The sequence below is a fragment of the Genypterus blacodes genome, unplaced genomic scaffold, assembly GCF_046128005.1.
Source record: "Genypterus blacodes isolate CSIRO-AG114 ecotype Tasmania unplaced genomic scaffold, CSIRO-AGI_Gbla_v1 ptg000133l_1, whole genome shotgun sequence".
NCBI lineage: Eukaryota > Metazoa > Chordata > Actinopteri > Ophidiiformes > Ophidiidae > Genypterus > Genypterus blacodes.
The window spans coordinates 3,528,689-3,544,437 of NW_027466935.1; the positions used below are offsets into that span (position 1 = coordinate 3,528,689).

The 15,749-nt window shown below is 42.1% G+C and overlaps 1 protein-coding gene across 1 annotated transcript in view; it reads right to left on the bottom strand.

Annotated features, from left to right (window-relative positions):
* ttc28 (tetratricopeptide repeat domain 28) overlaps positions 1–15,749 on the bottom strand; it is a 72,998-nt gene that overhangs the window by 22,097 nt on the left and 35,152 nt on the right. The window contains exons 3-6 of the mRNA XM_076164081.1: positions 11,537–11,684; positions 7,787–8,059; positions 7,561–7,691; positions 443–664 (exon numbers count right to left, since the gene is read on the bottom strand). Of these exons, the coding sequence (XP_076020196.1) occupies positions 443–664; positions 7,561–7,691; positions 7,787–8,059; positions 11,537–11,684 (774 nt within the window). The remainder of the gene's footprint in view (positions 1–442; positions 665–7,560; positions 7,692–7,786; positions 8,060–11,536; positions 11,685–15,749) is intronic.

Genomic DNA, 15,749 nt, shown 5'->3' on the forward strand with positions numbered 1-15,749 from the left:
AGTACGGTAAAACAAATTATGTTTCTCTTTGCAATTGCACAAAATCCAATTACTGAATTTAGCTGCTGACTTAATAGTCCAAAAGTACGTCTACTTGAGTTATTGCTTAGAGGTCTACACGGGACATTTTAAAGGTCTATTTATAGCCCAGTCTTAAAGATGGAGCTACCAAAAGAGTTCTCAAATCTTTCCGGAATTATACACTAATTTGGCAACTAAATTCCAGTCTGATTCCCTGACTTCTCCATAGCTTTTCCATGGTATAACAGTAAACCTTTAATAATAATATGGCATTGCAAACCAAAGCTCAAATGTGGATTGCGAAAATCTTTAGATAAACTGAAACCTGGTCAATCCAAAGCCATGGCTGCTTATTTCCATAATGGTTTAAGAGAAACAAGCTTTCCTCCCACCAGTACCATCACGGATCATAAAACTCTACCTTTGCTATGTCCAAGTGTTGCTCATGGCACTGAACAGCATTGATGAAGTCTCCCAGTGCGGTGTACACGGCGCCCATGTTGCCCAGCTGGCGAGCTTCAGAGAGTTGGCACTGTGTTTGTCGCGCCAGCAGCACACACTGTTTATGGCTTGCCAGTGCATTGGGGTAGTCGCCAATAGCTGTGTACACATGGCCCAGACTGCTGAGAGCATCGGATGCTGCCTGAAAACAAACATACAGAGGATACACTGGTTAATGTCCACAGTCTAGCAGAGACTAGTATGTGTACACTGCATACTCCCAGCAAACACACTTGCAAGGTTTTTATACCCACCAGTGAATGCTGTTACTTTTGTTGCATTTACCCTTGGCTTGGTTGGGTTTTCACACAAAACAATCGCCAAAAAATAACACAAACGTCCATTTGAAAACAAACACATCCATATGTACACACATGCACACATATTAGAGACTCGAGGAGGGACAGCCAATATGTTATATCATTTCACATCAGCTGTGATAGGGACACATTGTTACATCACTTATTCTCTGCGTCATGTTCTTATATTTTTATTTGTAGCCTCTTTTAGCACATCTTCATCACATCTTCAGCACATCACTCTTCACACTAATTATTGTCCGTCCTCAGGCGTTATAGCCTTCAAATCACAATCAGCATTCATCACAAGTTTACGCATTTGTCTTTACACATGTGTGTGAGCATTAGCAGAAGGTCATGAACTCACACACCCCCCCCCCCCCCCCCCACACACACACACACACGCACCAAATACACAGGTTGTATCGGCCTCCTAAGCATTCACTCTTGCCTGTGTCTTTGATTAGACAGAAAGAGAAAAAGGTTGCAGCTCTTGCTATAGTAATTGGGAACTGGCCCACTCATTTGCTGATTAATCTTCAGGTTATTGCTATTGATCGGTGGGCTATCAGAGGAGTCATGGGAAATCTTTGTGAAGTGTGAGAAACGGTCTTGTTCAAATTAAGCAGAAAAATGGAGACAGAAGCAATGGAAGGTGTATTGACATATCCCCCCCCCCCCCCCCCCACCTTTACCCCCACCACACACACACACGCACACGCACACGCACGCACACACACACACCCTGCATCAAAGATCACTGTGCTGTTCCACATGGAAGATTCATGATTTTGTATTTGTCCATGTACATTTGTTTTTGGTATCTGATGTTTTAATCTGAGAGGTCATAAATTTGAACTAACACTTTTAGCAGTGTCAGCTTTAAGTATCTGTACTTGCTGCTTAGACTTGAGGATGATTTTCCATCCAAGTAGCTTCTTTGGTAAATAAGTCAACAGTGCACAGTAAACAGGTATTTGTCCTCTGAGAGTCGTTCACACCGGTGCCACGTCAGTTGTCGGATCAAATGGGAGTCATGTGAGAGTTTTGGGAGGCTTTAGAGCAATTTTCCCCTCCATTCATGTGACTCTAACAAGTCCCATGTGACTCCAATATAACTCTAACAACCCTCATGCAACTCCATGTGACCCAGGGAGGCACCTGGCCCAAGGTGTGAATGACTCACTGAGGACGGATGCTGGTTTACTGCCCATCATTGCCTCTGAACTGAAGAAGCTACATGAGAGGCAAAACGTTTAAGTCCTGAGAATACAATAGAGCTTCTTGTGAATTTGTGAAAAGTAAGAGACGTGGAAGTGTATGAAGTCAGCTGGGAGGGATGATGTGGGTGGCATTAAGAAATTTAAACTACAAAACAACAAATCTTCTCCGTCAAAATATAACTATAATCCATCACCGTCAGATGTGTGTGACAGGAAAACAAAGCATTAGTCTACATATTGCTACACGATCAGAGAATAAATGGCTTGAAGCATGGAAATAATGTCAACCTGTCAGCTACATTTCAGTTAGTGCAACTCAAATGGCTCATGGGAAATCCCTGCACCAGAGAAAATGTTCTCAACCACAAACCACAAACCAACAAACAATGGAGATTGTTTTAATACATTCTTTCAAGTGAGTCCCAAATGGTTTAATAATACTTGGCAAAGTTTATGTTTGCGCAATGAAGCTGATTTTACTGTCCTCAAATTTGTTCAGATGTTCCATTTAAAGTATTGACCTACAGGCACATCTTACACACTTTACTACTCTGGATGACATCGACTGAGCATCATGGTTAGGTTGCTACAGATTGCATCACCAAAATACAATTAAATCCATTAACATTTGCTGTCTGGTCCCCCGTCATCTTAAACATCGTTGTCATTTGCCTTTGTAAGAATTGGGAGATTGTATTAGAAAGGTGAAATGTTAGGGTTACTGAGGTAAATAGAATGAGTGAGTGGACTGGAATCACACATTCATTTTATCCAGGCACAGCAGAAGCTTGCATCGTCTAATTTGTACGGCCACACCAAACCAAATGCAACAAAATGACTCCTGGAATATTGAATTAAGAACAAAAAAGGCAAACAAGCTGAAATCTTCATATCAAGCCAGCAGGAGAACGACAAATCGATGACACAGCAGGAGGCACCGATGGAGACTCACACAAACAAAAGAAAACTCTAATACTGAAGTAATCAGAATGTATGAGGGAAAGGTTGGAGGCCATAGAGGGAAAAAATGAAACAACAAAGTAAATTAAATACCAGATAATACCAGAAATGTTTCACGGCCCCCTTTGACCCCTGCAGCATTCCAGCTTGATTACACATGCTGGTAGGACCACACAGTGTTAACAGGTTCCTCCCAGTGAAAATGAATGCAATATGTTGAATTCTAATACAGGTCGTAACTGTGAACATGCAGTATGATGTAATTATCAAAAACCTGTCCTGAGGTAAAGGAGCTCACTGTAACAATTAATTCCTAGATGTAATCATGAGTATAATTAGTTACAGGAAAATCAAGAATCAACATTGGAAATTAACCTTTTAATGTTGACAATGAGCAACAGAGAAGAATAGAGTGGAAGGTAGAGAGACTATAATGAGATGTTGGAAAGTTTAAATGGGAGGAGAGAGACAGAGAAGCTATGAATTATTTAAAAGATGTTATTAGCATCTTCTTTACTCATTTATATCCACGCAGACTCTCTGCTCCTCTCTGTACGGCTCCCACTCACTCAAGTTCAGCAGAAAAACAAGACAGAATATTCTATTTGCTGTGTTTGTGTGTGTGTGAGTTCCAGAGCACAAGCAAATCCATCTTTCCGTTTGCCGTAGAAAGGTAACGCATGCTGTTCCTGTACATCAGGCCCTTAATGAGCGCTAAAACCTGTCACTGGAAATCCTTTAATGGGAAGTTAAGGATTTTCACATTCAAGTTGACCTTTTATGGAATTTACCACATCTAATTAAGATCAGAATGGCCTGCTCTTTTCATTTCTATTGTGTGTGCGCTGAACACTCCTGTGTTGCACGTGGGTTCAAGGAAGACGAGACCACACCGCCGCTCTAATCCCAATTCCCAGCAAAGTGATGAGTGTAAACACATAAAATCCTTTTGACACATCTCCAAGGCGGACTTCCCGCCAGAAAGGAGAGATTTAATAAATGAAGAAGCCTCTGTGTGGACAGTCCACTGGCCAGACAAGTGTTTGATTTCCCTCAAGGACAAAAATGTTTCTGCGGCACGAGAATAAGCACACACAGGGAAAAAATCCAATCGTGTCGTTTTGTGAGCAGATACACGTGAGTATGCATGCAGATATTGTTTGTCTGTGTGTGCATGTACGAAAGAAACGCAGCGACTGACAATCCAAAACAATCAAAACCCAGCTGCTTCTCTCGTAACCTGCTTTTAACAATGTCGCAGGAAAACATTTCTGTTCATTAGACACGCATGTTTATGTGCAACTGTGAGTAAAAACAGAACAAAGAGGGAAAACAGAAAATGAGAGACAAGGACACATTAAAAATGATTAGAGAACTGCGTCCCTAAGCTGCAGTTGACTCATCTGGCTGTACATTCCTACGGAAAACCCTGACCATCACAGGAGAAAAGACGACCAACCCACTGCAGTGCTTCATACCTCTTCAACACAATCATTAAACTCATGAGCAGAGCAGGTTCCTGGAGTGTCTTTAGGCAAATACAACCATGCAGAAGACTCTTAGAGCCACATGTGTTAGTTTAGATCCATGGTTCTCAAGACAGAAGCTCCTGTGACAATGCCAGAACTTCACCCCCCATACAAAACAGGAAGTTCTGGTGAGCATAGTCATGGTCAAACTTTCCTCCATGCTCCATAACTGCCAAGGAGATGCAGGAGGTTTTAGCTCTTTAGGTCATTTCAGTTAAATCAGGATGAGCACATTCCAACCAGCAGACATCAACAACAAAAGTGATATTACACGATTAGGGGCGACTGTTGCACCATGAATATGTCTAATGGTGACTTATTGTTTATGGGCCTGAAAGAGATAAGGCTATATAATCAAACAGAGTTACGCCAAAGCTAAACATTTCTCCCATTAAAATTAAACTGCAAAATAAAAGACTCCACACAATGCTACTATTCATTGCAAACAACACTATATTGGATTGCATTATGTTGTATAAGTGTCGAAAAACAACAGCACTCTGCAGGCAACATCTTTGTTTGGGAGCTTGGCTGTTGTCTGGAAATGCACACACACATACACACACACACACGCTGTATAAATGCACGTTCCTCAGCAAACTAAACACACACAGCGGGAGATATGGATTTCTGTTGATGGCTGTGTTTGCGTTACCTTTAGGCTGTGCACCTGTGGAGGAGAAGCTCAATAATCATCTGTCCGCTACGCAAACGTTCATCTCTGCCCTCAGTGCATTTATAGCTTCAAACACACACAGACGGGCGGACACACAATCACAGACGGGGGGAGAAATCTGAACATGCTAATTCTGTCGGGCTTCGATCAGTCACCAATATGAGCTGCATGTGCTCAGAACACATGGCGAAAATCGAAGCTCTGTGTGCGTCTGCTTCTTCCTCACACAATACCACAAATAGGAATACAGTGTTCTTACACCAGTCGGATCCTTAACCAGAGTCCACACATATAAAAACAGTGCTGCATGGACAAAAACACACCCAGACACAGACACAGTAAAAATCACTGCTTTCATTAAAATCAACCCTCAATCATCAAGTGACTGCTATTCAATCGACCTCTGTTAATCCAGGAAGTGAACACATGCTATTAAGTGACCGTGTGTGTGTTTGTTGGTTATATTGAGCCTCCAGTTGACCTTTCAGGAACATTACAGAGGCCCTGGTACAGTTTTCATATCCCTAAAACTATGCATGATACTAAATCACCACAAACACAATGAACTCCACAAAGAAACAGAAAAGAACATGAGACAACCACCAAAGCAACTATTCAATATCAGAACAAAAGAAGTACTAGATACGGCACAGAGAAGCAGAATAAAGACATAGTATGTTTGCTCGGCACCTCTGAACACACAAGGGAGGACACAGGATATGGATGAAACCTTGGATACGACAAGTCAAATAGGGACATCAAGCAGTATTTGATTGCAGATTGAATGCAGAGTAAAAACGGTAGTAGTCTGTTTTTTTTAAATTAACTCCAGCCTTGTAGACATTTCAGCTCTTCATTTCTGCACTGAATAACCTGCATTTATAAGCTTAAACAAACGTCTTCAAGAGCATTCATGCATGTAGGCGAAGCATTTGGGCAAAACAACAACATTGGCATAAACATGGATAAATAGAGTTCTAACTAGAGAGCATATAAATCATAAACCCCCCACAATCCTCTCATTTAGCTTTTAGCTCGCCTTTATAAAGAGACTTTTGACCTTGAAATCAGATATTTAGATGAGCAACAAACAAACCTAGAAATGCTGCTGAAGAACACAACTTCGATATCCAGACAATAATTAATCTGACTGGAAAACCAGCCATAATCAACCAGACTTGCAAACTAATACCACTGCAAACAAGAAGGTATTTGCACAGATGAACAAAGCCACACTCCCACAATGTCCCTCATGTTTCTCGCACAGTATTAAAACCCGAGGAATATAAAATCTGACTGATACAGACTGACACATACACACACAGGAAAAAAACATATGGGAATACTTAGAGGAGGGTAAACATACACAAACAACTTGACAGCTTTACGTTGTGTTTTGAGATGTAAAAAGGCCAAACTAAACTTTGACAGCAATCTAATTAACTGTGGCTTTACAACTGTCCACAGCAGCCTGAGGCAAAGGCAAACTGCTCTTGAAAAAGCAAGAGAAAGTGAGTGTGCATGGAGTGAATAAGACAAACCGCCTAAGTGAAGAAAGAGGACAAACCCAGAGTTTGTTGTGTGCATATGTATGGTTTGGTTGTGACTGTGTAATCTAGCCAGTCCCACTGGAGCTACAGTCATAAATGAGCCGCTGACATAATAATAATAATAATAATACAATTTATTTGTAGAGCACTTTTCATAGTTAAAAACAATCTCAAAGTGCTATTTGACACATGATTGTGTCAAATACTGACTTGTAGGAATTGGTGTCACTTATGCTCAGCGACTCAGCAAACAGATGCTCAGGCTAAACATGATGAACTCAAAAGCAAATGACCAAAAGGGTTTGTTGTAATCCCCAGAATTCTATGCTTCTGCACTATCCCAGCATGTGAAAGACCTGAGCCCCCTTCAGAAAGCCTCAGCCTGCTCTGGTACTCCACACGTCTCCCAAGCCACCCTATACACACATTATCCCCGAGGCTACTAAGCCAATTACCAGCATAAAAAGTTAATTAGTTAGTTGTAGAATTCTGGAGACATTTGGTTTTCACTTACAAGGTCAGAAAACCTGTTAATAGATCCACAGTTTTTTGTAAAAACAGATTTAAAAATCATGTTTTGTATTATCAAGTACCACAATATGGGACATGCTCCTTTTAGTTATTTTCCTGTTGAATATTCACAATCTCCACACACACAAATCTGAACAGAATGGGAATTTCAGGGAGGGGAGCTTGTTTTCACTCTGTGTGCCTGTGAAGGTTTAGAACTCTTTAGACTTTTGGGATAAGCAGCTGACATGACAACACACTCGCACATACATTCACAAAAAGGGCACGTACTTCTCTGTCCTTGAGCTTCATTGCAAGCACCAGTTGGTGTCTATGGTTGGCCAGCGCTTCTCTGTAATTGCCTTTGGAAAAGAGGGCCGAGCCAAGGTTCCCATGAGCACGGCATTCACCTGATTGGTCACCTGCAGACGAGGCAAACAGTTCAGACAAGCAGGTACCAACAGGAAGCATGAAGAAGTGAAGAAAAGGTAGGATGGTATTTGTTTCTCTTCCTTACCTAAAGTCTTCGTCACTTCCAGGTCCTGTTGCATGTAGGCCACACTCTTCTCAGCGTTGCCTAGAGACCAATAGGCAGAGCTTAGTGCAGAGAAGACGGACCCGCGCAGTTTGAGGGAACACGTGCCGATTTTCAGCCCCGCCTCTAGAACCACGACAGAGGCTCCGTGGAACTTGTGGGTCAGGAGTTCTTGACCGATAACAGAGACGACGACAAACGGGCTCTTGTCCAGCTTCATCTTCTGCAGCTGCTGATAGGTGGGTCCAAGAGAGTCTGTGATGGAGCAAAACACATGCACACACACACACAATGTTTATGAATATCAAATAGGCATGATGACTGTGGAGGACCTTTGGCTTTGACACAGTGAAGTGGAGTGAGCAACACAAAGAATGGGTGAAAGAAAATCAGCTTAACACAGTGACATGGCATCGTTCCCAGACCACAGAGCATAATCCCTCCTGCATATTCTGAGTCTGTCCAAAGGTGACTGGGAGGTGTTCTGGACCACAATGAAAGTATGTCTATTGTCTGTGGCCTAATAAATTGCTTTATTGTATGGTATTCAATTTCTATACCGCTGTGATCACCAATAAAATTAAATATATTGTTCAGTATTACGAACAGAATTATTTTATGATCTTATTTTATGCATCTAATCACAGCTTTCATCCGATTTCTGGGTCTTGCAAAGTCTGAATATATTAACGAGCAAACAAAAAGCTTCAAATCATTTATTTTACGGTTTCCCAATTAAAACCACGAAAAGGGGACACCTTATAAAATTGTTTGTGAATTGGTTACTAGCTCAGTCCTAAAGTCATTGGTTGAGGCAATAATTACACACAAAAAAAACTACTAAGCATTGTGGGTAACATGGCAGTGTCTGTGTCTCTATACTCTGTGATTCAGGGCCTCAGTGGCGGTTTGTAGGCTTGCGTCACAGAGGAATCTGTAATTCACTATTAACTGCTCCCTTGCTGCCTACTTAATGCCAACTTACCCTCTGCTGTGCCTGCACCCTGCTGCCTGCTGACTGTCTGCCTGTCTGCCTGTCTGCCATATCATTACATTGTGCCTACCCGCTATGCTCAAGCTGGACCAGAGAGTCACTGAGCAAGTGGGTCAGATACATTCATTCTCTGTAGCTGCTTATCCATTAGTGGGTCAAGGGGGACTGGAATCTATCCAGCGCTAAGATCATCATCATCACACAGACAGACAGACAGACAGACGGGGAGACAGTGTCGGCCTGGTTTGTCTGGTTACAGTCAGCTTTAGACACAATATTCTTTGCTATGTTTGGGATCCAGATTTGCGTTCCGAGTTTGGCAGCTTCAGATTTCCAGCCCTGATTCAAGCTGTACCGTGTGTGTGTATGTGTGTGTGTGTGTGTCTTTGATGATGGTGCTAACTACAACAATACACTAACAATAATGATACAATAACCTAATCACCTTTACCCTTCAGCTTGTTGCACTCTTTTCTAGATTGATGACTTTGCCTCTGACAGGCTGCTAAGCTCGAAACATTTTCCCTCACGGGGGAAAAATAAAAATACTGAAACTGATGTGCTCTCCCCTTGTAGTGAATTCCATGTACATTCCCCAGAAGCTCTACCATCATTCTGAAACACATTTCACTCTGCACCATTTCTAGCCTACGAGCTTTCCTGACTCTATGTAGTATTCCTTCATCTTGTTGTGGTGCTGGAGACCTGCACATAAAAGAGATCTATGAACTATGGGGAGGAGAGATCAAGGGTAAACAAGATGCTCCCTTGTAAATATTTCATGATGAACCCCACATGAGAAATCTCACACTCACCTCACTTTCATACTAACACCCTCACAATACTGAGAGTAACCTGAACACAACATTGTTCACAGTTCTTTTGTTGTAAAGCGTCTTTATCTTTGTAGACATGGAATACACGTGCAGCCCCCCAGCAGTCCACCAGCAAACTTATCATTTAAATCAGTCTCCCAACATACATTCAACAAATGAGCACCTCCTATCTGTTTGACGCTCTCTGCAGAGCTCATTAAGGGTCTGCGTCTGACATTAGGACCCAGTCTGCCCACGTTTACTGATGCCTCTTTCTTCTGCTAACTTTAAAGAAGCAGTAATGAGGTTCCAGCTCGACCTAACCCCCGCACTGATGTGCTAACCAATTAAAGACCAACTTCACAACTCACGGTCCTGGAAAGCCTACAAGGAACTCAATTAACAAATTATACCAAAGGAAATGCTATATTTGAGCTTCAGTCTGTCCTCTGGTGTTTCTATAACATTAAGAAAATAAACAAGCAACTCATTTCATTCTAAAGATGTTTATGGATTTATTCTCCATCTTTTGATACAGTTGGTCACTTTTAAATCAAACTGTGACATAACTTACATTCACAACCGTATACTTTCATTTATAATGTGCTTTCGAGCTAAAGAAAGGAGTTACAACCGGGGTAAAAGCAGGAGATCTGTAGTTCCTTCAGCGAGTTCCTTGCTTATGGTTCCGGGGTTTCGTTAAAATTCTAATCTTGATTCTTCATTAAAAAAAATGTGGCAGTTGTCCTGGGAGAGAATCTTGTGTCTCAGTAATCAGTGATGCTTGGACTGATGAGCTAAAGCCATTAATTCCTGAACCATACACACACACATAACCAGAAGAAGGAGCTGACAAATGGCTCAGGCACTATAGGCACAGGATAGACTTGTTCCTTGTTCTTTGGTATTTAAATGGACTGGACTTTTTATATACATATTTTTATATATATTGTATTTCCTGGTGGTGCGGTCTGTATTAGATGATCATGATTAGAATTCAGAACCCGCTGTTCAGCCTGTAAAATATGTGTATTTTAGAAATGTATTTTTATTTGTCATGACAACATAGAGATCCCATTTTAGTGCAATTTGTTAGAAGGAGCCTTAGACATTATATGTGTGCAAGATATCACGTTTGATGCTTATAGAACACACATCAAATAAACGAGAAATCATCCATCTGCTCTATTTTATAAACGCAGCAGTCGTTGCAGCAGCCAACAGAAGATAGAAACTATGGGCTTATAATTAGTGGGAAAAAAACACTTCCAGTACCCCAAGTGTACTGGTGAGTACCGGCCAACTTCAAGCTTACACACAACGACTATAGAAATCTGCTGCAAAGAACTGAGGGAAGCGTCTCCTCCACAGTGGCTGATTATGTGTTTATCTCAGACCCAACACAGCACTTTCTACTTGCCGGAAGACTTAAGAGCTTCACTTATCTTGGCCTCTACTGACGCAAGTGTTTGCGTTCGAGCAACATTCACTCATTCCATAACTCACTTTCATCATCTGTGTGTGAGTGTGCTTTGCATTTTTTTACGCGTTTTATTTATTTTCTTCATTTCGCTTTTCTTCATTCTTTAATCCTTTGCCTTTTCTCTCATCAAAGTGGAATCTGAATCATTAGAGACATCTTTTCAATCCTCTGGAGATATTAGGAATAACAGAAAAATGGCAACGTGACAGTTTTCTCCACCCACATGAGTTTCTTCCCTTTCACTTTTACACACAAAGCTGAAATACAGTTATTGATTCACTTGTTTGGCTGCCTCTGTCTGATTTAATCTGCTGCAGAGAATAGCCTTGACTTGTGCTGTTCGTGTGCATTAACAAAAGAAAAATAAGGAACAAGGACACAAACAGGAAAGAAACACAATAACAGAGGCAGAATAATAGAGACAGACAGGGATGTTCTACCTCTGAGGGGCGATTTCATGGCTGCCTCCACCATGCCCACAAGCAGCTGGAGACTTTTGGGGTCCTGGGCAAGGCCAGAAGCGAACGCTGCCAGGGCGTCGGCATGGCGACCCAGGTACTGCAGGGCAACCCCCTGGCGAAAGTAGGCCTGCAGAGAAAAACAAGAATAGAGAAGGTAGATGTCACCGTTAGGAATGAAGGCTATAATTTAGTAACCAATAAAAATCCAGACTTCAAGTATTATTGCCCTGAATGCAGATGTGTAAAAAAGATTTGTCATGCATATATTGTACAATGCTTGAGGCGGTATTTCTTACTTAAAACTCAATAAGAGAGACTGAATGGGGCTCTAAAAGCTGAACAAGCTCTGATCACTAAGGAGGCAGCAATTAGTGAGCAAGTGTGTTTATTTGTTTTAGTTTTGAATGAAGGTCTGTATGTGTACAACTTGTGAGAGGCAATCATGGGAATTTGAATGCGTGTATAATTCTTTATACTGCGTTTCCATCTGGATAATTTAATATTGCCACCTGGGTTTAGGGTTGGTGTTGATTTGTTGCCTCTTTGTTCCATTTAGTCTTATACCAAAACAGAGAAGCTCTTTCATTATTATTTACTATTCCATAAGCTGCTATTCTCCAGCTGAAACTAAACAAAGTGAGAAACTGCATCTATGCAAGCTTAACCCATTATGGATTGAAACATCCTGTAGAAGACGTCAATAAAGGGAAATGTAAAATCCAGGTTACATGAGCCCATAATGGGTTAAATGGATACTGTCTCTTCCTCCTCACAGCAGCTGTATCAGTGTGAAGGTGACAGAATTCAGGGGCAGTGCTAAGTAGAGGTAGGTAGACAGGTGGGGAGCCCATATGTCGCCCCAGCAACCAGCCCAGCTCCTCATCCTGGTCCAGCCCAGCTACACTCCTCTCCAGCCTGGACGGGGGTCAAAGGGCAGGCTGCTGTCTCTCTCTACACAGCATGGTTACTCTGGCATCGGAGTCAGGCGCTACAGCAGAGCTCCTGTATGAGGCTTTTGTGTCCATGCGGTATGCCTCATTGTCTGTGTGTCTTTCTCTACATTTCAGGCATATGGGTCCAGCTGTAATTGGTAACCATTTATCCCCCGAAATGTTAATCAAAAGTGAAATGACACTCTGCCCTGTACACATCCTGCAACAACACTGAAGGCATAGCACATTAGATTAGGCGTGACCTCTGGCTTCATTCATTTCAATGAAGCTGTCTGAAGACAAGGAGAGGACAAAGACAGTGTGGGTGAACCAAGTGTCAGCCTGGACAGGAGCTGCCATGTAATTTGATTTCTCTACCCTTTGTCTTCTTTCAGTCACTGTCATGACACATTATGCTTAAAAAGGAGGAGTGGGCAGGATGATAAATGAGACAGAAAAAGGGGTGGAATGAAGGGGAAGAGAGAGGTAGACAAGACAATTAAGTTACAGTCTGGCCTCTGTCTTTCTCACTCTCTCTCTCTCTCTCTCGCTTGCTCTGTGTGTCTTCTGCTCGATCCTCCTCATGAATTTGATGTCATGATTCATTTTCTCTGATATTGCGGTGAAATGCACACAGGGTTGTGATGAAGTGCTGGTGTCTGTGTGTGCAAGGAAAGACTGTGTATACCGTGTGTGTGGGTGTGTGTGGGTGTGTGTGCCCTGTATCAGTGCTCTGCAGGTTCAAGTTCAACAGACTTTTAATTATCTCACTTATGTGGGTATCACTATCACTTGATAACTTAATTCAGCTGTAATGGTAGAAACCACAGGGGGAGAAACACTGAGTGCGTCTGGACTGAAAATGATTTGCGGATCTCAACGTTCACAACAGAGACTCATAATTACCTCAGCCAAGGTGCTTATATCCAGAAGTGTGTGTCGGTACGCCACATTCTTAGCTGGATATTGCGGAAATAACAGATAAATGTAGATTTAGTGTTGTAGATATGTAGGACTTGGGTCAGTAAGTGTTAATAAATAAGCATAAAAGCGAATAAAAACTGCCAGAATGTTGACATGATTTAAGAACATTGACAGACTGAGAGAATTACCTATTGAGTAATTGTGAAACAAACGAAAGAGATAGAATAAGGTCCCTGCAGATTGTCAAACATGGAGGACACTTGCAGGCAACAGAGCTCTCAATACTAAAAAAACCCCGCAATTAACTTGCATACATGGACGTAATTAATAGTAAATAATAGGATTCCTCCATTCTCTGAGCATAAATGATGCGTGGCATAATCACAGGATGAGGCGAGTTCTCCCATTAAAGAAATGCATGCAAGGTTTGTACCAATTTCGACTGCATTAAGGTTAATTTATTGCCTTAATTGCACTATAATCAAGGTATTATAGTGCATGTTAAAGTACTGATTGATAACCACTGCACCACAAGGCTGCACTAACACGGGACAGGAGTGTGTGAAGAAAAACAAGACTCAATTGTTTTGTTTGTTCTGAGAAAGTGGTTTACCAGTTTTATTCAGATCTGAAACTATTGATCTTTGGATTACTATGGTCTATTCCTGGGCTAAATATGTCTAATTTATGTGCTCAGAGCTTCTTTGATATGTGCGCGTTATATTTTCTACCTGATCAAAACATGCCAGAATGCCAGAGTGTGACAGCAGGTGTGTCAGTCTGCTGCCAAAGCCTCCTACCTGCACACATCCTTCCCACTGGCCCAACCTGCCTGCTAAGCACATACAGGGGGTACAATCCAGACAGACAATCACTGCCTCACACACACACTCACACACACGGAAACACTCGGTCTGGGTCTGTCTAGCCGTATTGGCAGGGGGAGAGAGAGAGAGGTCTTCACACACTGTGCTGGTCTGGTTTTTCTGGTGTTTCGTGGTTATTCCCAGTCGAGAACGTGCACGGCCTCTTCCATTTTACCTGACAGGCCTGTGTTGGTTTAAGGGATGCAATCAATAACAGGGAGACTACAACAGCATGCACGTGTGTGTATGCTTGTGCATGTTTTTGTGTACGTGTGCATGGAAGTGGGTGTGTATTCTTTGTTCCTGCATATCCCTGATATGTGTGAATATGCAAGATCTGGGAGTTTCAACTATGCAGATAAGCAGTGTTGGAGAGACATAAAAGCAAGGAAAGAAAAGGAAAGAAAGGGAAAGAAAAGGAAAGAAAGGGAAAGAGGGGTGATATGTGAATGTGTGCTTAGAGCAAAGGATGCACACCGGATGAACAGATGCTTCAATTACTGCTCGTAACTCACATTAATCGAGAACAGATGGTAACACAAGTGGCAGGAGAGAAAGAGAGAGAGACAGAGAGAGAGAGAGAGAGAGAGAGAGCGAGAGTGCGAGAGAGAGAGAGGAGCGAACGAGCGAGAGAGAGAGAGAGAGGGGGGGGGGGGGAGCGAGAACGAGCGAGAGAGCTTTGCTCAAACCAGACATGATGGGGATTGATGTGTTTGAAAATCAACATAATCTGCCAATGTGTTAAGAAAAAACCGCACAGACCAAAACTTCACTCGCACTCGTGGATGCAAAGTGGATTACTGTCAAACTAACAGTTTGTTTTTTCGGGGGGGGGGGAGCTGCTTCCCTCTGAATAGTTTGAACACAGATTAGAGGATGTGAAGGACTGCCAGTGCCTAAGTAATGAAGGAGGCTGAGAGCTTCCTAACACACCTGACAGCCTGGAGCCACAACAGATTTTCCACACAACAGACACAAACAATAAGCAGTAAAGTGTCTTGAGAATCCCCACAACTGTCTGAACTGAATATTGCTATTCTAAAATATGGCGCTGTCAGCATAAATCACGGTGCAAACCCCTCCGCCCCCTAAATAAAGAAGAGCAAATGTGACTTTCAGCACAAGCTCTCGTGCCTTCAGGAAACAGCCGTCTCATAAGTTCCCTGCATGTCAAACTGTGTGAGCTGGACAGAACAAAAACTCAGATGGTGATGTCATCTCTGCTTGCTCTCATTCACAAATATTTCATAAACGAATGAGGATCGCCTGCTGAGATCTGATCACAATGTGGGCACAACATGGGACACAACAGCAGTCTAAATGTCAAAAGTTAGGTTGTTCTCCACCAAAGTTTCTCATAATTAACTTTCAACTGCAACCACACAGAATCTCCAAGTCAGCAGGAGCCTTTAGTGGTGATATTCAGGCTTCATAGAGGGAAATAGAAGAATTAAGAGGTGTTGTCGCTTC